Source organism: Oncorhynchus nerka, linkage group LG18 (genome assembly GCF_034236695.1).
Source record: "Oncorhynchus nerka isolate Pitt River linkage group LG18, Oner_Uvic_2.0, whole genome shotgun sequence".
Classification (NCBI taxonomy): Eukaryota; Metazoa; Chordata; class Actinopteri; order Salmoniformes; family Salmonidae; genus Oncorhynchus; species Oncorhynchus nerka.
The window spans coordinates 27505114-27528186 of record NC_088413.1 but is presented as its reverse complement, the minus strand read 5'-3'; the positions used below and the strand labels follow the sequence as shown (position 1 = coordinate 27528186).

The 23073-nt window shown below is 46.5% G+C and overlaps 1 protein-coding gene across 1 annotated transcript in view; it reads left to right on the top strand.

The window, feature by feature from the left end:
* Positions 1-23073, top strand: part of LOC115124987 (lipopolysaccharide-responsive and beige-like anchor protein) — a 295611-nt gene that overhangs the window by 24534 nt on the left and 248004 nt on the right. The window contains exons 2-3 of the mRNA XM_065003331.1: positions 16080-16166; positions 16451-16595. Of these exons, the coding sequence (XP_064859403.1) occupies positions 16080-16166; positions 16451-16595 (232 nt within the window). The remainder of the gene's footprint in view (positions 1-16079; positions 16167-16450; positions 16596-23073) is intronic.

The following is a 23073-nucleotide window of genomic DNA, read 5'->3' as shown; positions in this document are numbered from 1 at the left end:
AGACTCCAGGGCCCCACAGCCACTCCAGACTCCAGGGCCCCACAGCCACTCCAGACTCCAGGGCCCCACAGCCACTCCAGACTCCAGGGCCCCACAGCCACTCCAGACTCCAGGGCCCCACAGCCACTCCAGACTCCAGGGCCCCACAGCCACTCCAGACTCCAGGGCCCCACAGCCACTCCAGACTCCAGGGCCCCACAGCCACTCCAGACTCCAGGGCCCCACAGCCACTCCAGACTCCAGGGCCCCACAGCCACTCCAGACTCCAGGGCCCCACAGCCACTCCAGACTCCAGGGCCCCACAGCCACTCCAGACTCCAGGGCCCCACAGCCACTCCAGACTCCAGGGCCGTAGCTGAATCGGTCAGGTTTAATGTGTGGCTACAGGGTGATAAACGGCTCTGTAAAACAGGGCTGCATTCCCACTGATAACGATACCTAGACTGAGTAATGAGAGAGAAGAGCCTGCCTTAATGCCTAGCCATTTTAATCTTGACAGAGTAACGGCAGTTAAGCTGTGGAATTTCCGTCTTCCATCCACAACTGCAGCAGAGAAATCGCCAGCGATAAAAGAGGAAGGGAGAGATTATGGTCAAATATCTCTGTGCTCCCTGCTATCAAAGGAACTCTCATCCGTTTAGTCAGATGAAAGAGAAGAGATGGATTGTTTTTCAAATGTAACTGTTTGAGCTGCTACCTTGTTTTAGGCCTATAGTCTGGTCCCTGGTCTGTTTGTCCTGTCTGTCTTGCCACCTCGCAAGACAGCACAAATGGGACCAGGCTAGACTGCAAGCTATAAATCACATGGTGAAGTTTACAAATCTGATAAGAGAAGGAAATGCACAGTTTTTACCTCAAAGGCTAACTCAATAGAACGACTTCCAGGATGTGTGGTTATCTGCTTTACAGTGTGAGAGAAATCTAAACGTACCAAACTATATTTTGTACAGTTCTGAGACCAGGTTTCTTGCTATATATGGTGCCTGTTGATTTATAGCACTACAGTCAGTGTAGAGCTGATCATACATTACAGTGGACTGGATAAGGCTCTGTGCATCCGGCCGGCCGACCTACCCCACCTCCTCCTCTGTGTGATTACATCTCCTGGCTGGTAGTTTTTCTTCTGCTCCTGGAGGGGGGGGGGGGCAGGCTAAAGTGTTTTCTAGCCACAGCTGTGCAGTAGTGAGTTTATTAATGTGTTGGTTGGCTGGCTGGCTGGCTTGGGCTGGCTGGCTTGGGCTGGTTGGCTTGGGCAGGCTGGCTCAGGCTGGCTCAAGAACTCCCTGTGGACCTCCCCAGTCCTCATGCGACCTGGCTGTAACATCAACAAAGCTACACAGAACAGTACAGTCTGAAAGCAGCCCTCTGTGCATGGAACATATCAACTAAAAGGAACTGAAGTGGAACATGAACGTGAGGTCTGTTTCAGAGCTAAGACAGCATGAGGTGCTGGCTGTTATGGTGACGATAACACCGCAGCATGGAGGATAATGCCATGTATAACCAGTCACAGACGTATTTGTCGAAGCCTACAGTCTAGAAATGTTTTGCTCCCTGTTGCCTTACTCTGTTTTCTATTACCACAACAACCAACATGATATGTTGACTCTTGGATGCCTAGCGGAGTGTGTACCAGTCCTAGTGGCCTAGATAGATGAAGTGAGTGTTTTAAGCAAGTAGTTACTTAGCTGTACATTTAGCCCTGGAGAACAGTGTGATTGAGTAGACGGTGATATGAATATACTATGATGTAATGAGCCTGTAGGTGTTAATTGTTCTGATGGAATGCCAGCCCTGTGTGCTCTCTAATGGAGAGGACCATAATGGGGAAACATTCATTAAGCGTAATTGCAGAGGGATGGAGACACACACACAAGTGCACACAAGTACTCACACGTACACACACTCCTAATCTAATGACGCAACACCCCACCGTGAACAAAACGTCTGGAAGCCATAGTTTTAATCCACAACTGCTGTACTAGATCATATTAGATCAGCTATGGCCCCCGCTGCTCATTTCATTTGTGTGTGTGTGTGTGTGTGTTACTAACAGCATGAAAAAGGCACGGTTGTGGAACTAAATGTTAATGAGTTAGAATGCGGTCAACAATGTCAGATCATCGCTCCTTTTTATTTAAAATTCATTGATTTAACAATGCGTTTTTGATTAAAGACCGTTTTCTTTCTTTCTCTCTCCAACCGTGTAGAAGTGTAATTTCTGCAAGTTGGTCATTAATCACTATTTGTGCAAGAGAACTCACTGAAAAGATATTTCGCCTGAGCTTAAAGGAGATTGTTGAACACATTACGTTGCTGGCTGTGTTTGATAAAGGATATTACTAACAGAATACATTTGACGCTGTGCATGTCTCTGTAACTAGGCAGTATTGGAAGTGCAATGGTATACATTGTAAACATCAAGCACTCTCATGTCTGTTTCCCCCACAAATATGTGTGGTTCTCCAATCCCCATTCCCTCTGATCTGCAATGTCAGCTCTGGTCCTGTGTGAGCACATTTAGAATTGTTCTTACTCACAACTTTAAGGAAGCACCCCCCCACCCGCCTTTCTCTCTCCCCCTCCCTGCTGAATCCCATTTGTTTGTCTTCCTCCTCTTTCTCCGAGCGTGGTGTCGGGGGAGGATGTGCCTCTGAACATCAGATCACTACTACCAGTGACTCTGCAGCTCAAACCCTCACATTGGCCTATATCAGGTCATAATTAGCTGTAGGACTGTCACATCATAGTCTACCTCAAGCTGAGGAATTGACATTTCTTTCCTAATATCTTCCTCTGTTTGAAAAGAGGATGATATCTCGAAGTCTCGTTGACGCAGAGGGGGTGTCAAAACCTCAGGACTTCAAAATAGTGTTCTAGCAGGACTTTTAAGATAAGTTTTCTTAAACTTTTCTCCTTAAGGGCTGGTTTCTCTGTTATCTTTGTGAATTGAAGAGGTCTTGCCTTTTTCAGTCTCGTTTACTATGAGAAGGAACAATGGTTTACCCCTGTGGTCCTTGCTGAAATATTTGACTTGGCCTTTTTACTGGTATCATCTTCACCATCTCTTGTGCTTCTCTCAGCTACTGCGTGATTTATCACATCACCTCCTCTCCCCCCTCTCTTAATACAGCAGTCCATAGCTGCAGGGCTCGCCCTTATGATGCCATCGTCTTGTTAATAGTTGGTTGGGGAGCTCATGGAAGCCATTATGCTGCATTGGAGAGGAAGGCATTCTCAGGGAGTTGGAGTGAGTCTTGAAACTAATGTGAAAACGAATTGTGTGTGTATTGGCTGTGAAGACAGTTAAGCTGAGCTCTCACCCTGATCAATCTGACAGTGTGGGGCTCTCAGTAGAAAACAAGGCTGCAGGACCTCCAGGCTAGTTTATATCCTCTCTGCCTTAACTCACTACTCTCCCTGTCTCTGTCTCGCTCTCTCTCTCTCTCTCTCTTTCCTCATCGTGTCTCTCTCTCGCTCTCTCTCGCTCTCCTCATCCCGTCTCGCTCTCCTCATCCCGTCTCGCTCTCCTCATCCCGTCTCGCTCTCTCTCTCTCTCTCTCTCTCTCTCTCATCCCGTCTCTCTCTCTCTCTCTTCATCCCGTCTCGCTCTCCTCATCCCGTCTCTCTCTCGCTCTCCTCATCCCGTCTCTCTCTCGCTCTCCTCATCCCGTCTCTCTCTCGCTCTCCTCATCCCATCTCTCTCTCGCTCTACTCATCCCGTCTCTCTCTCGCTCTACTCATCCCGTCTCTCTCTCGCTCTACTCATCCCGTCTCGCTCTCTTCATCCCGTCTCGCTCTCTCTTTATCCCGTCTCTCTCTCTCGCTCTACTCATCCCATCTCGCTCTCCTCATCCAGTCTCTCTCTCTCTCTCCTCATCCCGTCTCGCTCTCGCTCTCCATCCCGTCTCTCTCTCTCTCCTCATCTCGTCTCTCTCGCTCTCTTCATCCCGTCTCGCTCTCGCTCTCTTCATCCCGTCTCGCTCTCGCTCTCTTCATCCCGTCTCTCTCTCTCCTCATCTCGTCTCTCTCTCCTCATCCCGTCTCGCTCTCGCTCTCTTCATCCCGTCTCTCTCTCTCTTCATCCCGTCTCTCTCTTGCTCTACTCATCCCGTCTCGCTCTCCTCATCCCATCTCTCTCTCGCTCTCACTATATCTCTCGATGAAGCCGTATCATCGGTTAGTGTCTTCTTCTTCACAAGCTAATTTCCTCTAAGCAGTTGTCACCTCCCCCATGGGATTCTTTAGGTGATGGTGGTTTTGTATCTGTTAGTTTGAACAGTTTCAGCAGCTGATGTCAAGGCGTCCTCGCTGGGTGGAGAAGTGAGGGCTCGCTCATCACAACATGTGACGGTGGCGTCCGTTGTTCGCGACGCCATGTCCGACGTCACCGCGGTGAATGTTTGATTTGGAGGTGGGCTTGTAGGGAGCTACGACTTTTAATTGCCTGTCAGAGACTGATGTGTGAGCTAAGTCACACCCCTCAGTGGTAGAATAGCTCGACAGCAGCTAGCGACGGTCAGAGACCTCGTTAAAGCGATCCAATTAAAAGAGCTGATGGAAATGTAAATGAACTACAAAGGCAGCGAGCGTTTCCTCCTTGCTTCAGCCGACTAGTGATTACTGTGGGATGTGTTTATGACCCATAGCAGGAACATGGACATGACATATTTGAAAATGACTCTGACATTTTCACCACTTACCCTGCAGGAACAGATTAACATAATTATGGATGTCTGTAAAAATGTCTGTTTTTTTGGGGTGGTCTAGGCATGATTTTGGATTGAATCCTGCAAGAAAGTCTGTGGTCATTTTGAAACGCTAGGGCCTGTCACGCAAGAATTGCCAGATCGTGAGTATGGACTCCTGCCAGATCGTGCCAGGAGTCCAACTACAATGTCTCCAAAACCAGCTCTGACTAATGTGTTGCGTTGGAGTTCACAGTAGAGACAGAACAGAGGGGGAAACATGCCCTTTAAACCCCTTCAGCCAAACATTTACATATTTCTGTTACAGCTGAGCTTGAATAGTAAACCACGTTCCAACGGCTGCTTAGTGTAAATGTATGCCCCCCACCCCCCCTTAAAAGATTTAGATGCACTATTGTAAAGTGGCTGTTCCACTGGATGTCTTAAGGTGAACGCACCAATTTGTAAGTCGCTCTGGATAAGAGCGTCTGCTAAATGACTTAAATGTAATGTAAATGTATGCGTCTACATCAAGTGTACTAAACATTATGAACATCTGCTCTTTCCATGACACAGACTGACCAGGGGAATGCAGGTAAACTCTATGATCCCTTATTGATGTCACTTGTTAAATCCACTTCAATCAGTGTAGATGAAGGGGAGGAGACGGGTTAAAGAAGAATTTTAAGCCTGGAGACAATTGAGACATGGATTGTGTATGTGTGCCGTTCAGAGGGTGAATGGGCAAGACAAATGATGTGCCTTTGAACGGGGTATGGTAGTAGGTGCCAGGAGCACCGGTTTGAGTGTGTCAAGAACTGCAACGCTGCTGGGTTTTTCATGCTCAACAGCTTCTCGTGTGTATCAAGAATGGTCCACCACCAAAAAGACATCCAGACAGCTTGACACAACTGTGGGAAGCATTATAATCGACACCCTGTAGAGTCCATGACCCATCGAATTGAGGCTGTTCTGAGGGCAAAAGGGGTCGCAAGTCAGAATTAGGAAGTTGTTCCTAAGTGTATGGCAATTTAAATAGCTGAATAGCTGCAGTCTGACGGGCTCCAGACCAATTCTGCTCTCTGCATTGCTGGGAAGGGCCCGTAAGCATTTCACTGTTAGTCTACACCTGTTGTCTACGAAGCATGAGACAAATAATCATTTCATTTCAATGAAGTCAGACATGACAGCTGGCTTAAGTCCTACGGAAATAGGTTGCCGTGGTGCCTTCTGGGAAACCGCCACTGTCAGACGTCCTGTCCTCCCTTTAGGCCGGTTCCTCTACGATCCACAGCAGCTAACACCATGTGTGAGATGTAGGCACATTGTCCTCTGTCTCTGCTTTGATTCCTTTATCTCAGTGCCTCATTCAGGCAAATGACTTTTAATTCAAAGGATTCCACCCGTAGAATGAATCGTGATTTCATTAGGAGAGGAAGATAAGCATTTATAATGGAAACACACAGACACACACAGACACAATGCGTGGCAAGGTATAAGTTAGTCCTTAAATATTTCAAAAACGCCATACCATTGTATTTGGGACAAATCATTCACTACACCCTAAACTTCAACTAAATCTTGTAACAAATGTGTAAATTGAGCAAGTTGAGGTGACTAAACAGCTTGGAGTACCCTGGATTGTAAACTGTCATGGTCAAAACATGTTGATACAACAGTAGCTAAGATGGGGAGAGTTCAGTCCATAATAAAGAGTTTGCTCTACCTTCTTAACGATGCTGTCAACAAGGCAGGTCCTACAGGTTTTGTCGCACCTGGACTACTGTTTAGTCGTGTGGTCAGGTGCCACAAGGAGGGACTTGGGGAAAATTACAATTGGCTCGGAACAGGGCAGGACGGCTGGCCCTTAAATGTACATGGAGAGATAACATTGTAAATCTCTCACGGCTCAAAGTGGAGAGATTGACTTCATCACTACTTGTTTTTGTAAGAAATGCTGATAAGCTGAAAGCACCGAGCTGTCTGTTTAAACTACTGGCACCCAGCTTGGACACCCATGCATACCCCACAAGACATGCCACCAGAGGTCTCTTCACAATCTCCAAGTCCAGAACAGACTATGGGAGGCGCACAGTACTACATAGAGCCATGACTACATGGAACTCTATTCCACATCAGGTAACTGAGGCAAGTAGTAGAATCAGATTTAAAACAAGTAAAAATACACCTTATGGAACAGCGCAGACTGAAGAGACCTACCCCCCCCACACACACAATACATGCGCTCTACACACACCTGCACATGGATGTTGAGGTGGTGGTCTGAGGGAACACACTGAATGTGTTGGGTAAGATGTTATGGTATGTAATGTGAAGTCATGTTTTATTTGAATCACTATTTAACTGTCTTATGTTGCTGGACCCCCAGGAAGTGTAGCTGCTGCCTTGGCAAGAACTAATGGGGATCCATAATAAATACAAACACAACTAAAAACACACACACACACACACACACACACACAGTCAGACGGAGAAGATCAGGCAACAGTGGTGCTGTATATGAGTAGCCTGGCTTCACATCACTGTGTCTACTACAGGTCATTTGAAGAGAGCCATTTCCCCTGTGGTACAAAATGCCCATCATTTGTTTCTGGCTCTGATCTTCCCCTGCATCACATGACCTCATCCATGGCTGCTGTTGATCTTTATCCCCATGTACTCCTCTCCTGCCCCTAGGAACTCTGACTACCCTCTGTGATCTCCACTGGTTCTATCCTCTGACTACCCTCTGTGATCTCCACTGGTTCTATCTAGACTTGATGTTTGCACACTGGCACAGTCCTCCCTAATCATTAGCCCTAACTAGGCCTGTTCTATTCACTGGGAATTCTGGTGGTGTAGGGTCGACTTCTAATAACTGAAAGGCAAAACTGTTCCTAGATCAGCTCTTCCACTGTGAATAATGGCCCTTGTGTTTTCCTACTGCCATTACCCCTACAATTCCCCCACCTAATTCCATAAGTTCCATGGAGATGGGTTGTTTGTGCTCTGCTCAGCTGTTGTGCTTGTGTTCACCCATGATTAATTTAGAATGGCCTCGGGACTGAACAGCCAGGCTAAGCGGCTAGGTTACGCAGAAGGGGATCTGGTGACTCCTGGAACAAAGACGATGGTTAGAGGGAGAGACTTGGATAGAGAACGAGAGATGACGAGAGAGCAGTTGGATGGAGAGAGAGGAGGGCTGTTGCTGCTGTGTCTCCCTGCCTGTCTGGTCTGGCCACATGACCTCCAAAGCACCTCATACACAGGCTCCCTGGGTAGAACAATCCCTCACTCCTATGATTCACCATTTCTGTGTAGTTTGAGGGGCTAATATCCATTTTGATGCCCATTGCTTCTTTTTTTGTGTTATGCTGGTGTGGATATTCAATCAATCAATCAAATGTAATTATAAAGCCCTTTTTACATCAGCCGATGTCACAAAGAAAGTGCTGTATAGAAACCCAGCCTAAAACACCAAACTAGATGTAGAAGCACGGTGGCTAGGAAAAACTCCCTAGAAAGGCCGGAACCTAGGAAGAAACCTAGAGAGGAGCCAGGCTCTGAGTGGTGGCCAGTCCTCTTCTGGCTTTCCGAGTGGAGATTATAACAGAACATGGCCAAGATGTTCAAGCGTTCATAGATGACCAGCAGGGTCAGATAATAATAATCACAGTGGTTGTAGAGGGTGCAACAGGTCAGCACCTTAGGAGTAAATGTTAGTTGGCTTTTCATAGCCGATCATTCAGAGTCCAAAACAGCAGGTCCGGGACAAGGTAGCACGTCCGGTGAACAGGTCACCGTTCCATAGCCGCAGGCAGAACAGTTGAAACTGGAGCAGCAGTATGACCAGGTGGACTGGGGACAGCAAGGAGTCATCAGGCCAGGTAGTCCTGAGGCATGGTCCTAGGGCTCAGGTCCTCCGAGAGAAGGAGAGAGCGAGCATACTTAAATTAACCCAGGACACCGGATAAGACGGGATAAATACACCAGATATAACAGACTGACCCGAGCCCTTTGACACACAAAACTATTGCAGCATAAATACTGGAGGCTAAGACAGGAGGGGTCGGGAGACACTGTGGCCCTGTCCGACGATACCCCTAGACAGGGCCAAACAGGCAGGATATAACCCCACCCACTTTGCCAAAGCACAGCCCCCTCACCAGTAGAGGGATATCTTCAACCACCAACTTACTACCCTGAGACAATGCCGTGTATAGCCCACGGAGATTTCCCCCACAGCACGAACCCGAGGGGGGGGGGGGGGGTGCCAACCCGGACAGGAAGATCACGTCAGTGACTCAACCCACCCAAGTGACGCACCCCTCCTAGGGATGGCATGAAAGAGCACCAGTAAGCCAGTGACACAGCCCCCATAATAGGGTTAGAGGCAGAGAATCCCGGTGGAGAGAGGGAACCGGCCGGACAGCAATGGCGGTTCGTCGCTCCAGTGCCTTTCCGTTCACCTTCATACCCCTGCGCCAGACTACACTCAATCATAGGACCTCCCTTAAGAGGTGAGTCTTCAATAAAGACCTAAAGGTCGAGACCACGTCTGTGTATTTTGGAACAGACCAATGAAAAGCTGGCGTATGTGTGCTGTTTTGAGTGAAGTTGACAGAAAACAGGTCGCCTTTTACTGCTACAGTACTTGAGGTAAATGTGAGTCAGCAGATATTAAATGTTTAATGTTTAAAATCAATTACCCTAGAAACTAGGCTACTTTATGAACTATTCAGCTCTTAGGCTGCTGGAGGACTGAAATTGGAGGGCCTCGATTTTACGACTCTTTTCAGTGTGCCCACAACCATTGATTCTTCCCTGTTTTGTCTTTCTATGCTGCCATCGCTGCTCAGTCAGACCTCCATAGTGGAGGCAAGGAGGTGATATTTGTGGAGTTTTACTGCTAAGTGGCGGGCAGCTCCCCCATGGTCCTGCCTCCTGCAGGTTATAGCTTGTGTCCCAAATGGCATCCTATTCAAAGTACACTACTTCTGAACAAATGGGGAATAGGGTACCATTTGGGATGCGGCCAATAGTCTGACTCTGGGTGATTACATCATTGATTGCGGTAATAGATTCGCTGAGCTCTTTGTGTGGCTCACCACATGTTAGGCAAGCGGTGCTCCTACTCCAACGATGAGTTGCAAGGTACACAGGAGGAAGTGCAGCAGACTGTATTGTAGTAGGTTTTCTATTGCTTCAGGCTCAGTTTGTAAAATATTATTTCCAGTGACTGTTCTGCTGTGGGCTGCTTGCTCCGATTTTCATGTGTTTCTTTCCAATCCATACATCCAAATAATGTCAAAGTACTTCGAGCTTGATCTAAATCAAAGCTACATCCCATAGATTAATTTATAACACATTTGAATTCTAAACTGCCATAATTCTAAGCTCTAATCTCAAATATCAGCAGTGAGATATGAGGTAGGCATTTCTCAATTAAACTCCGGGCACCAGAAGACGATTAAACATGATAAATTAAGCCTATTAAAACCCTGCTAAGTATAAGCAGGTCCTAATATAAGAAAGAAATAGCTGAGATTTTTTTCTTTACTGATAGTTCTCTCCCGTCGCGGTGGGGGATGATAAGGCTTTATCTGGAAGGGCAAATATGAAGGCCAGTGAGATATTAATGGTAATTAGGAAATACTTATAAATGCAGGGAACTTTTGTTCTAAAATGGGCACGGTATCATTTGCGTAACTTCAAAGTTAGGCGAGTGGGTTATACTATTAATTATAAACTGGGTGGTTCAAGCCCTGAATGCTGATTTAGCTGACAGCTGTGGTATATCAGACCGTATACCATGGGTATGATAAAACATTTATTTTTACTGCTCTAGTTAACCAGTGTATAATAGCAATAAGGCCCCTTGGAGGGTTGTGATATATGACCAACATACCTTAGCCGTGGTATATTGGCCATATACCACACCCCCTCGGGGCTTGTTGCTTAATTAAACTGAATTTGTGCCAATAATGACGTTTCTTTTTCTGTGGTATTCAGTGTAAGGAAGTGGAATTGTGGTCAGTGATCGTAGTACTTGCCCACAGAAGCCAGTTTCTATTATGTGGTTTATGAATAGCTTATCTGTTTAAAACACATATTTTACTATCTCTGGCTGTCAGACCTGTTTTTTAAGAAATTATATCTATGGTACTATACAGATAGCCCTGGCTAAATTCCTGAGAAAGCTGAGGTTGGGTTAGTACGTTCTCTTGTACTTAGACCTGCTTATTCACCCAAATTCATCCTCTTTGGGGTCCCATCACTCCATTCTGACTGTCTCTATTTCAGCTTTAATATCAACCTTACTACAACGTCATTAACAACTCAACTGGTACAGACACACACGGCTGCTTTTAATGTCGATGCACTGGCACTCGTGACGGTCTCAACCATCAGACACTCATCTCAGCCTTCGGGTTTTCATCCTTTTAAAAACCCCTCTGTGATGCGCACACACACACACACACACACACACACACACACACACACACACACACACACACAGGCTGAGTGAAAACAGCTCTTTGGTACCCACACACTGACCTCCCTCTAGGCCAGTGCTGCCACCACTGTGGCCTCGCCCTCATGTGACTCCCCTCTCCCATCCTCTCTCCCCTGTCACCTGACTCTGATGGATGTCTGACTCGCCCAGAGTGTCAGGCTCGTAAATCACCTGTTACTGTGGCGAGTGCTGTAGAAAACATCCATTAACACAATCCCGACTGGGTGGGGGGCCCCCCAAAATGCAAATGACTGTATAATTTATCAGCTACTGCAACAGGAGGAAAGAAGGGAAGAGGGAAAGAATGTCACTGCTTTTATTTAATTTATTATTTTTCACTTTATTTTATTTAACCTTTATTTAACTAGGCAAGTCGGTTAAGAACAAATTCTTATTTTACAATGACTGCCTACTCCGGATGACGCTGGGCCAATTGTGCACCGCCATATGGAACTCTCAATCACGGCCGGTTGTGATACAGCCTGGATTCGAACCAGGGACATTAGTGACGCCTCTAGCACTGACCGCTGCGCCACTCGGGAGCCCAATGGCTAATGGCCAGAGAGGGAGCAATCACTTTCTGATGAACAAATCATTTACATAGCTTGCCTTTATTTATTTATATATATATATATATATATATACACACACACACACTATATATCTATATATATATATATATATATATATATATATATATATATATATATATATATATATATATATATACACACACACAGATATATATATATATGTATGTGTATTTATATTTATATATCTAATTTATTTATTTAAATCAAGGATTTGTTTTGGCACCTAACCATCATTGCCACCACTCCACAATCACACACCTCTGAGGAGTCATAGATTGGATCAGCAGCTGTATCTAAATGCCGTATTTGGTTTGTGTGTGTTTGTTAGTGTGGGATCCACGGACGTATGACGTGAGCGTGTGTTTTGTCGGGGTGGCACCGTCTGTTTATCATTCGTTTTATCTCCTGGCTTGGTTGTCCATGGTGACAGGGGGCTACCCTGATTCCCCCTCAGCCCCCCCTTCTGTTAATCCTGCTTGACTCATTTTAATGGGACAGGTTCCCATCAAGCACAGCTTGAGGATATAATTTCATCCCAATCAAATTGTCTTCTCACCGCCTGTCTCGTGGCAAATGGTGGCTATCCCTCTTTGCTTTCTGTCCAGTGACAGGCCCTTCTTGTCGCTTCAACACCGCGCGCCCCATCTTACAATATTAGTTTTGACATGTGCCGTTGTTATTTTCCTTCTCACTTTCTATTAGGCAGGGTTCAATCATAAAAATGTCATCGCCACTATTAAATAAATGACAAATCATGACATGTATAGCTTGTATAATATATTTCCAGACACAATGAACATTATTCCTTCCTTAGCTATAGGTCTCTCACACACACCACACACACACACACACACAAACCTCCATGTAGATAACCTTCTCCATGCTAAAGGTAGCATAATAAATTCATTGACATCCTGCTGGCGTGGAAATAATAAAATTAATGTTTTTGGAGGCAAAACATGTTTGCACGTAGTGTGTGTGCATAAACACCAGCTGAGAAACACAAAACACTGGCAGCGCCTAGATGAAATGAATAATATGCATGAAAGGTAAAGTAAAAGCAAGGTTTCAAACATGAAACACTTAACTGACAAAACAACTCACCTAAGGGAGCAATCTAAGGGAATAGCGATATATAAAATATATATATTTATTTTCTTTGAATGTACTCGTTACAAATCTTGGATTTACAACAAAAACAATGCGTTATATAGGCCTAAACCTTTGAAAGCAATTTACTGCTACTAATAGAATTGGAACGGGGAAAAAATGAATTCAGTATTAGCTAGAGTCTGAGGTTTATCACATCCTAGATGACAGTTCTGTATGATGTCTCTGTTATCATAGCTGTAGGGTGATCCTGACTAAGATGTCACGTCTGCCAGCGCCAGTTGTTGCCATGACCTTCTCACCCAACCAGCCCTTCTGCCGTTGTGTTGCTGGTGCATTGTGTTTGAGAAGTATGGAGGTCAGACCGAGGCTAGAGAAGACGACTACAGCCTGTATACCGCTCAGGGCCAGGGTATGCGAGTCAGGAGCGGAGGAGGGGATCGTACCCCATTTGACTGGAGCGCAGAGCGAGTTTCCCAAAAGCTGGAGCATCAGCCTTCTCGCCCGCTTCAGTAGAGCTCACTTCATGAGCTCAGGGTATGCCCGGCCCAGCATGCATCTGTAGTCTACTTGTGTGCTGCTTTTGCTCCTTGATTTAGCTACTCTCATGGAGTTCGCTAAATATTCTCATAAAGAATCTGATAAAACACACAGGTGAAAAATCAAGGTGACTTACAAAGATGAAAAAAAAGATGGTGTACTTACTACGTGCTACTTACTACACTAACAGGAAGGAACGAGGTGGGGAGCTAGACAATTGCAAAAATCGCTGAAGTTGGAGACTTTTATCTCTCTCACCAACTTCAAACATCGGCTATCTGAGCAGCTAACCGATCGCTGCAGCTGTACATAGTCTATTGGTAAATAGCCCACCCATTTTCACCTACCTCATCCCCACAGTTTTTATTTATTTTATTTTCTGCTCTTTTGCACACCAATATCTCTACCTGTACATGATCATCTGATCATTTATCACTCCAGTGTTAATCTGCAAAATTGTAATTATTCACCTACCTCCTCATGCCTTTTGCACACATTGTATATAGACTCCCCTTTTTTTCTCTACTGTGTTATTGACTTGTTAATTGTTTACTCCATGTGTAACTCTGTGTTGTCTGTTCACACTGCTATGCTTTATCTAGGCCAGGTCGCAGTTGCAAATGAGAACCTGTTCTCAACTAGCCTACCTGGTTAAATAAAGGTGAAATATATATATATATTTTTTAAATGTAGCAAAGTATTTACAAACTAAAAATCAGTTCTCAAGTTTTGTTCTGTTATCTATACAATAGACTATCATTGATTATGGCCCAATAGGCCAGGCATATTACCTCTTTCAAGGAGCTTTCTGTTTTGATAGGGTTATTTGACCTAAAATCGTTAAGACCTACCTACAGAAAACAACAACAGCAGGAGCAACAACAGCAATTATGCATCCTGCCAGCCTGACGAGAGTGGCTCGGAGTGTGTTTTAGCATCCCCAGTGGCTCTGCAAGCGTGGAGAGTGTGTTCTCTGTTGCTGGCCTGCTCTCCAGGCACCAACGCATGAGCCTGAAGCCACAGACTCTGGCCAAACTCGTGTTTCTAAAAATGAATTAAAGGCATGTTTCTTTTAATTTGTGTTTAATTTTCAGTAAGTCACAGCCTATATGTGAAATGTACAGACTATAATGATTGAATACAACATGTTGTTTAAATAATGAGAGCTTAATGTCCCTGCCAGGCTAGTGTGTCGTACTTGCAAATGCTTCAAAATGTATTGCTTTGTAGGCTATAGCCTTGAAATAATAGAAATAACCTAAATAATTCATTTTTGTTCTTTTCTTAAACTACCTGTCTGGCTCCTGACCTATTTATGACGTTTATATGCTGTTTAATACGACATGTAGCCTATTTGAAATGATGAGCGCTATTTACAGGCTTTCTTACCCTTTTCTTGTTTATTTCAATTATTTTCATTCAAATGAAATGGTTTGGTTTCAATACTTCAAAACCATACGGTAGTGCCAGGTAGTCACAAAAATAGATGTGTGTTGGTTAAGTTGTGATTTGAAATGCCTCCCGAGTGGTGCTGCGGTCTAAGGCACTGCATTGTAGTGTTTAAGTTGCCACTACAGACCCGGGTTCGATCCCAGGCTGTGTCACAGCCGACCGTGACTGGGAGACCCATGAGGCGGCGCACGATTGGCCCAGCATCATCTGGGTTAGGAGAGGGTTTAGCAGGCTGGGATTTCCTGGTCCCATCGCGCTCTAGCGACTCCTTGTGGGGGGCCGGGCACCTGCAAGCTGTCTCCGGTCGCAGTTCCTCCAACACATTGGTGCGGCTGGCTTCCGGGTGTGTCAAGAAGCAGTGCGGCTTGGCCAGGGTCGTGTTTCAGAGGATGCATGGCTATCGACCTTCGCCTCCCCCGAGTCTGTAGGGGAGTTGCAGCAATTGGATATCACGAAATTGGGGAGAAAGAGGGGTAAATTAAGTGATTTTTATGAATGGAGTGATTTTCAAGCAGCAGTTTTTTGTTTGTGGAGCGGTTGGAAAGGACGTGGAGTGCCAGAGCAGTCTCCATGAGTGGGATTTCCCAGCTCTCAACTCCGCTCACATACTCTGCTCAGGACCAGGCAGGGTTTTATCATCCGGGATGTGTTTCATTTCAGGGAGGAATAACTACCCTTCGCTGTGCCCTTGTTCACTTGTCTTTACAGAATATGACAGCATTGAGGTGAAATAGGGCAGAGAGGAGTGGAGCATCTTTCTGTATTGACGCCCAGCCTGCTCCATTGTTCACATCCTTGTACACATCTGAGACAACATTCCTCTAATCTAGTTGTCCAGCAGGCCTGATCCACAGAGGAGCAGCTGTTTAGAAAAACACCGTCCGGCTTGGTCCAGGGATTTGGTTTTGCAGTTGATGTGGCCCAGGAACCTGTGCCAGGGGTTTTATGTCCTAAAAAAAGGACATAAATAGGTGTGAGGGGAAAAGCTCAGTGGCATATGCTAATCCAATTGCATTGGAGATGTTTGACTCTGTGCTTTTGAATTGCGTAGGTTGATGAATCCTCTCTCTCTCTCTCCCTCTATCTCATTCTTTCTCACTTTCTCTCGCTCTCTCATTCTCTCCCTCTAATTCTCTTTCTCTCCATCTTACCCTCATCTCTCGCTCTCTCTCTCTCTAGTTGGTGGGGGGCCAGTTTGACCTGGAGATGAACTTCATTATCCAGGAGAAGGACAGTATTGTGTGCATGGTGGAGCTGCTGGACAAGGTGGGTGCTACACACACAAAATGAAATGGAACAATATGTATAATATAATCTATGGTGGATGAGTTGTTGCTGTACACACACAGAAATACACAGAGAGAAATAGATTTTCTGCCAGCCCACCCATCGTGGTCTCATTGACTTGAATGGGGATCCCTGTTCTAGTAATTGTAGGCCTATTTCTATGGGTACATGTTAGCGGTGGAGGATCGAAAAGCGCTTTGAGCATCTGGCAAATCTCTTTCTAAATCGGATCCATTATTATTATTATTATGTCTGGTTCCCAGTGTGAGCCCACGTGCCAGGCGGAGGTGTGGAGCATCTTCACGGCTATCCTGAAGAAGAGCGTGAGGAACCTGCAGGCCTGCACCGACACGGCCCTCATCAACCTGGTCCTGGACCGCGTGGCCCACACTGACAGCATGATCGCAGGTACTGCCACAGTAACACCAGAGGCCAAAGTCATTTCACTCCAAAGTAATGAGGTCACCCCAGTCCTCAGTACAGTATTTAGCATTTTGACACCTACCTACAGGGCTGTCTAGTTCCCCTGGAGTGTGGATGATTGTCTCAGTCATAATCACTGTCCAGTGGTTCTCCAAATCCTGTGTTTTTCTACCTTTTTAAATCCAAAGTAATGACCACTGCCTCAGTCCGAATGATTACCTACTGTACAGGTATCACCCTTAGAATGAGGAAGTGAGATAGCGCTGTCTAATGCTCCTCACCTTCCCTCATCAAGCCTAGCCAGCTAACGGCACTATTCTGTGTGTGTCTGAAAAGAGACTACTTTGTCCTGCAGCAACTGAAGCACTGAGGAAGTGCGGACACCCATGGACGGACGGACAGACAGACCAAAAGACACACGCATCATCGTCATCATTAGATTAGGAGTGTGTGTGCAGACCTGACACCACTACTCAGCCTCGCGCTACCCCACTGCCCAGTCAGAGAAGTGACTCCCACACCAGTCAGTAGACACAATCACCAGCCTCAATCACTCACCAGACTCTCACCCAGTTACTAATGAGGCCAAAATAACTCTTCTAAAGCTCAATGATTGACCACTGGCCTGGCAGAGCAGGATAATCAGCCTTAGCATAATGAAACCATTAGCCCAGGGAACATTAACATGTAGTCCAGGCCAGACAGACAGACAAACCCAGGGAACATTAACATGTAGTCCAGGCCAGACAGACCGACAAACCCAGGGAACATTAACATGTAGTCCAGGCCAGACAGACAGACAAACCCAGGGAACATTAACATGCAGTCCAGGCCAGACAGACAGACAAACCCAGGGAACATTAACATGCAGTCCAGGCCAGACAGACAGACAAACCCAGGGAACATTAACATGCAGTCCAGGCCAGACAGACAGACAAACCCAGGGAACATTAACATGCAGTCCAGGCCAGACAGACAGACAAACCCAGGGAACATTAACATGCAGTCCAGACAGACAGACGGACAGACAAACCCAGGGAACATGGACATGCATTCCAGGCCAGACAGACAAACCCAGGGAACATGGACATGCAGTCCAGGCCAGACAGACAAACCCAGGGAACATGGACATGCAGTCCAGGCCAGACAGACCGACAAACCCAGGGAACATTAACATGCAGTCCAGGCCAGACAGACAGACAAACCCAGGGAATATTAACATGCAGTCCAGGCCAGACAGACAGACAAACCCAGGGAACATTAACATGCAGGCCAGACAGACGGACAGACAAACCCAGGGAACATTAACATGCAGTCCAGGCCAGACAGACAAACCCAGGGAACATTAACATGCAGTCCAGGCCAGGCAGACAGACAAACCCAGGGAACATTAACATGCAGTCCAGGCCAGACAGACAGACAAACCCAGGGAACATTAACATGCAGTCCAGGCCAGACAGAAGGACAGACAAACCCAGGGAACATTAACATGCATTCCAGGCCAGACAGACAAACCCAGGGAACATTAACATGCATCCCAGGCCAGACAGACAAACCCAGGGAACATTAACATGCAGTCCAGGCCAGACAGACCAACCCAGGGAACATGAACATGCAGACCAGACAGACAGACAAAGCCAAGGAACATGCAGTCCAGGCCAGACAGACCAACCCAGGGAACACGAACATGCAATCCAGGCCAGACAGACAGACGGACAGACAAACATAGGGAACATGGACATGCAGGCCAGACAGACAGACAAACCCAGGGAACATGAACATGCAGACCAGACAGACAGACGGACAGACAAATCCAGGGAACATGGACATGCAGTCCAGGCCAGACAGACCAACCCAGGGAACACGAACATGCAATCCAGGCCAGACAGACAGACGGACAGACAAACATAGGGAACATGGACATGCAGTCCAGGCCAGACAGACAGACAAACCCAGGGAACATGAACATGCAGACCAGACAGACAGACGGACAGACAAATCCAGGGAACATGAACATGCAGACCAGACAGACAGACGGACAGACAAACCCAGGGAACATGAACATGCAGGTCAGGCCAGACAGACAAACCCAGTCAACATGAACATGTAGTTCAAACAGACAGACAAACCCAGGGAACATGGACATGCAGTCCAGGCCAGACAGATAGACAGACAGACAAACCCAGTCAACATGAACATGTAGTTCAGGCCAGACCGACAGAAACTCTTTTTACACTAATGTGCCAACCCGAACCGACTGCACTTACTCTGATATTTTCTTTTCACGTCGTCCTTTCAGCACGTCTCCGGCAATTATGGTGTAACCAGGGCATTGCAATATGTTTTTACTCGGCTTGGCTCAGTAGTGTGAAACGGGCATTAGGCTGTTAAATCAGACGGCCTCTCTCCCTCTCCTTCCATGGCTGGTGTGTGTCAGTCCTCTGATGCCCCAGGTCGCTCTGGGAGGCTATAAAACATCTCTCTGTTCACTGAGATGAAAATGGTCCTCCATGGCATTAGCCAGTAATGTGTCTTATTATAGGCTGAATGCCAGGGGGAGTGTACAGCCAATCAATACACATTACTGGCTAATGCCATGGAGGACCATTTTCATCTCAGTGAACAGAGAAGAGATGTTCTACCCCCCCCCGACCTTTGCATCGGATCATCGCTGCTACCGAGTGGCTATAGTGGCTAACGCCCCTGTCCGGAAGCTAGCACCAGTTAACCGCGAGCCAGGCGCATCTCCCGGCTAGCAAACAAAATCACTACAACTACATTACCTCTTTCGCAAAACTGGCCTGGACCCTTCGTCGATAAGGAGCCCCGCCGTTCCACCATGACTGGTCTGCCGACGTAACTCCATCTGCTGTGCCCTCAACCGGCCTTTACCGGACGTCTGAGCAGGCGCTTCTACTGGCCCCGGCCTGCTAACTTTAAACGCTGTGTCTCCCGCATGCTAGGTAGTAACGACTACCCAGCGGCTTCCCTGCTCCATCTATTGCTGTTCACTGGACTCTATGATCACTTGGCTACATAGCTGATGCCTGCTGGACTGTTCATTAATCACTGTACTCCATTTTGTTTATGTTTTGTTCATCTGTTGGCCCCAGCCTCGAACTCAGGCCCTGTGTGTAGTTAACTGACCCTCTCTGCCCATTCATCGCCATTTTACCTGTTGTTGTTGTCTTAGCGGATTAGCTGTTGTCTTACCCGTTGTCTTAGCTAGATCTCCCAATCAACACCTTTTGATTGCTTTATGCCTCGCTTTATGTCTTTCTCAAATGTCAATATGCCTTGTATATTGTTGTTTAGGATAGTTATCATTGTTTTAGTTTACTGCGGAGCACCTAGTCCCACTCAACATGCCTCAGATACCTCCTTTGTCCCACCTCCCACACATGCGGTGACCTCACCCAGCATAATTAGTGCATCCAGAGATGCAACCTCTCTTATCATCACTCAGTGCCTGGGTTTACCTCCACTGTACCCGCACCCCACCATACCCCTGTCTGTACATTATACCCTGAATCTATTCTACCATGCCCAGAAATCTGCTCCTTTTATTCTCTGTCCACAACGCACTAGACGACTTATTTTGATAGTCTTTAGCCGTACCCTCATCCTACTACTCTGTTCCTCGGGTGAAGTGGAGGTCAACCCAGGCCCTGCGTGTCCTCAGGCACTCTCATTTGTTGACTTCTGTAATTGAAAAAGCCTTGGTTTCATGCATGTTAACATCAGAAGCCTCCTCCCTACGTTTAGTTTACTCACTGCTTTAGCACACTCTGCCAACCCTGATGTCCTTGCCATGTCTGAATCCTGGCTTAGGAAGGTCACCAAAAATTCTGAGATTTCCATCCCCAACTGTCACATTTTCTGTCAAGCTAGAACTGCCAAAGGGGGAGGAGTTGCAATCTACTGCGGAGATAGCTTGCAAAGTTCTGTCATACTTTCCAGGTCTATGCCCAAACAGTTTGAGCTTCTAATTTAAAAAAATATTCTCTCCAGAAATAAGTCTCTCACTGTTGCCCCCTGTTATAGACCCTCAAACTCCCAGCTGTGCCCTGGACACCATATGTGAATTGATTGCTCCCCATCTATCTTCAGAGTTCATTCTGTTAGGTGACCTAAACTGGGATATGCTTAACACCCCGGCAGTCCCACATTCTAAGCTAGATGCCCTCAATCTCACACAAATTATCAAGGAACCCACCAGGTACAAACCTAAACCTGTAAACATGGGCACCCTCATAGATATTATCCTGACCAACTTGCCCTCCAAATGCACCTCTACTGTTTTCAATCAGGATCTCAGCGATTACTGCCTCATTGACTGCATCCGCTATGGGTCCGTGGTCAAACGACCACCCGTCATCACTGTCAAACGCTCACTAAAACACTTCCGCGAGCAGGCCTTTCTAATCGACCTGGCCCGGGTATCCTGGAAGGATATTAACCTCATCCCGTCATCCGAGGATGCCTTGTCGTTCTTTAAAAGTAATTTCCTCATCTTAAATAAGCATGCCCCTTTCAAAAAATGTAGAACTAAGAACAGGTTTAGCCCTTGGTTCACTCCAGACCTGACTGCCCTCGACCAGCACAAAAACATCCTGTGGCGGACTGCAATAGCATCGAATAGTCCCCACGATATGCACATTTTCAGGGAAGCCAGGAACCAATACACACTATCAGTCAGGAAAGCAAAGGCTAGCTTTTTCAAACAGAAATTTGCATCCTGTAGCTCTAACTCCAAAAAGTTTTGGGACAATGTAAAGTCCATGGAGAATAAGAGCAGCACCTCCCAGCTGCCCACTGCACTGAGGCTAGGTAACACTGTCACCACGATAAATCCACGATAATCGAGAATTTCAACAAGCATTTCTCTACGGCTGGCCATGCTTTCCTCCTGGCGACCCCAACCCCGGCCAACAGCTCTACACCCCCCGCAGCTACTTGCCCAAGACTCCCCAGCTTCTCCTTCACCCAAATCCAGTTAGCAGATGTTCTGAAAGAGCTGCAAAACCTGGACCCGTACAAATCAGCTGGGCTAGACGATCTGGACCCTCTCTTTCTAAAATGATCCACCTCCATTGTTGCAACCCCTATTACCAGTCTGTTCAATCTCTTTCGTATCGTCCGAGATCCTTAATGATTGGATAGCTGCCGCGTTCATCCCCCTCTTCAAAGGGGGAGACACCCTAGATCCAAACCGATATAGACCTATATCCATCCTGCCCTGCCTTTCTAAAGTCTTCGAAAGCCAAGTTAATAAACAGATCACTGACCATTTCGAATCCCACCGTACCTTCTCCGCTGTGCAATCTGGTTTCTGAGCTGGTCACGGGTGCACCTCAGCCACGCTCAAGGTACTAAACGATATCATAACCGCCATCGATAAAAGATTGTACTGTGCAGCCGTCTTCCTCGACCTGGCCAAGGCTTTCGACTGTCAATCACCGTATTCTTATCGGCAGACTCAATAGCCTTGGTTTCTCAAATGACTGCCTCGCCTGGTTCACCAACTACTTCTCAGATAGAGTTCAGTGTGTCAAATCGGAGGGCCTGTTGTCCGGACCTCTGGCAGTCTCTATGGGGGTACCACAGGGTTCAATTCTTGGGCCAACTCTTTTCTCTGTATTTTTCAACGATGTCGCTCTTGCTGCTGGTGATTCCCTGATACGTCTCTACGCAGACGACACCATTCTGTATACATCTGTCCCTTCTTTGGACACTGTGTTAACAAACCTCCAAATGAGCAGCAATGCCATACAACACTCCTTCCGTGGCCTCCAACTGCTCTTAAATGCTAGTAAAACGAAATGCATGCTTTTCAACCGTTCACTGCCCGCACCCGCCCGCCCAATTAGATTCACTACTCTGGACGGTTCTGACCTAGAATATGTGGACAACTCCAAATACCTAGGTGTCTGGTTAGACTGTAAACTCTCCTTCCAGACTCATCTTAAACACCTCCAATCCAAAATTAAATCTAGAATCGGCTTTCTATTTCGCTACAAAGCCTCCTTCACTCACATCGCCAAACATACCCTAGTAAAACTGACTATCCTACCAATCCTCGACTTCGGCGATGTCATTTATAAAATAGCCTCCAACACTCTACTCAGCAATCTGGATCCAGTCTTTCACAGTGGCATCCGTTTTGTCACCAAAGCCCCATATACCACCCACCACTGCGACCTGTATGCTCTCATCGCCTGGCCCTCGCTACATATTCGTCACCAGACCCACTGTCTCCAGGTCATCTATAAGTCTTTGCTAGGTAAAGCTCCGCCTTATCTCAGCTCACTGGTCTCGATAACAACACCCACCTGTAGCACGCGCTCGAGCAGGTATCTCACTGGTAATCCCCAAAGCCAACACCTCTTTTGGCCACCTTTCTTTCCAGTTCTCTGCTGCCAATGACTAGAACGAATTGCAAAATTTGCTGTAGCTGGAGATG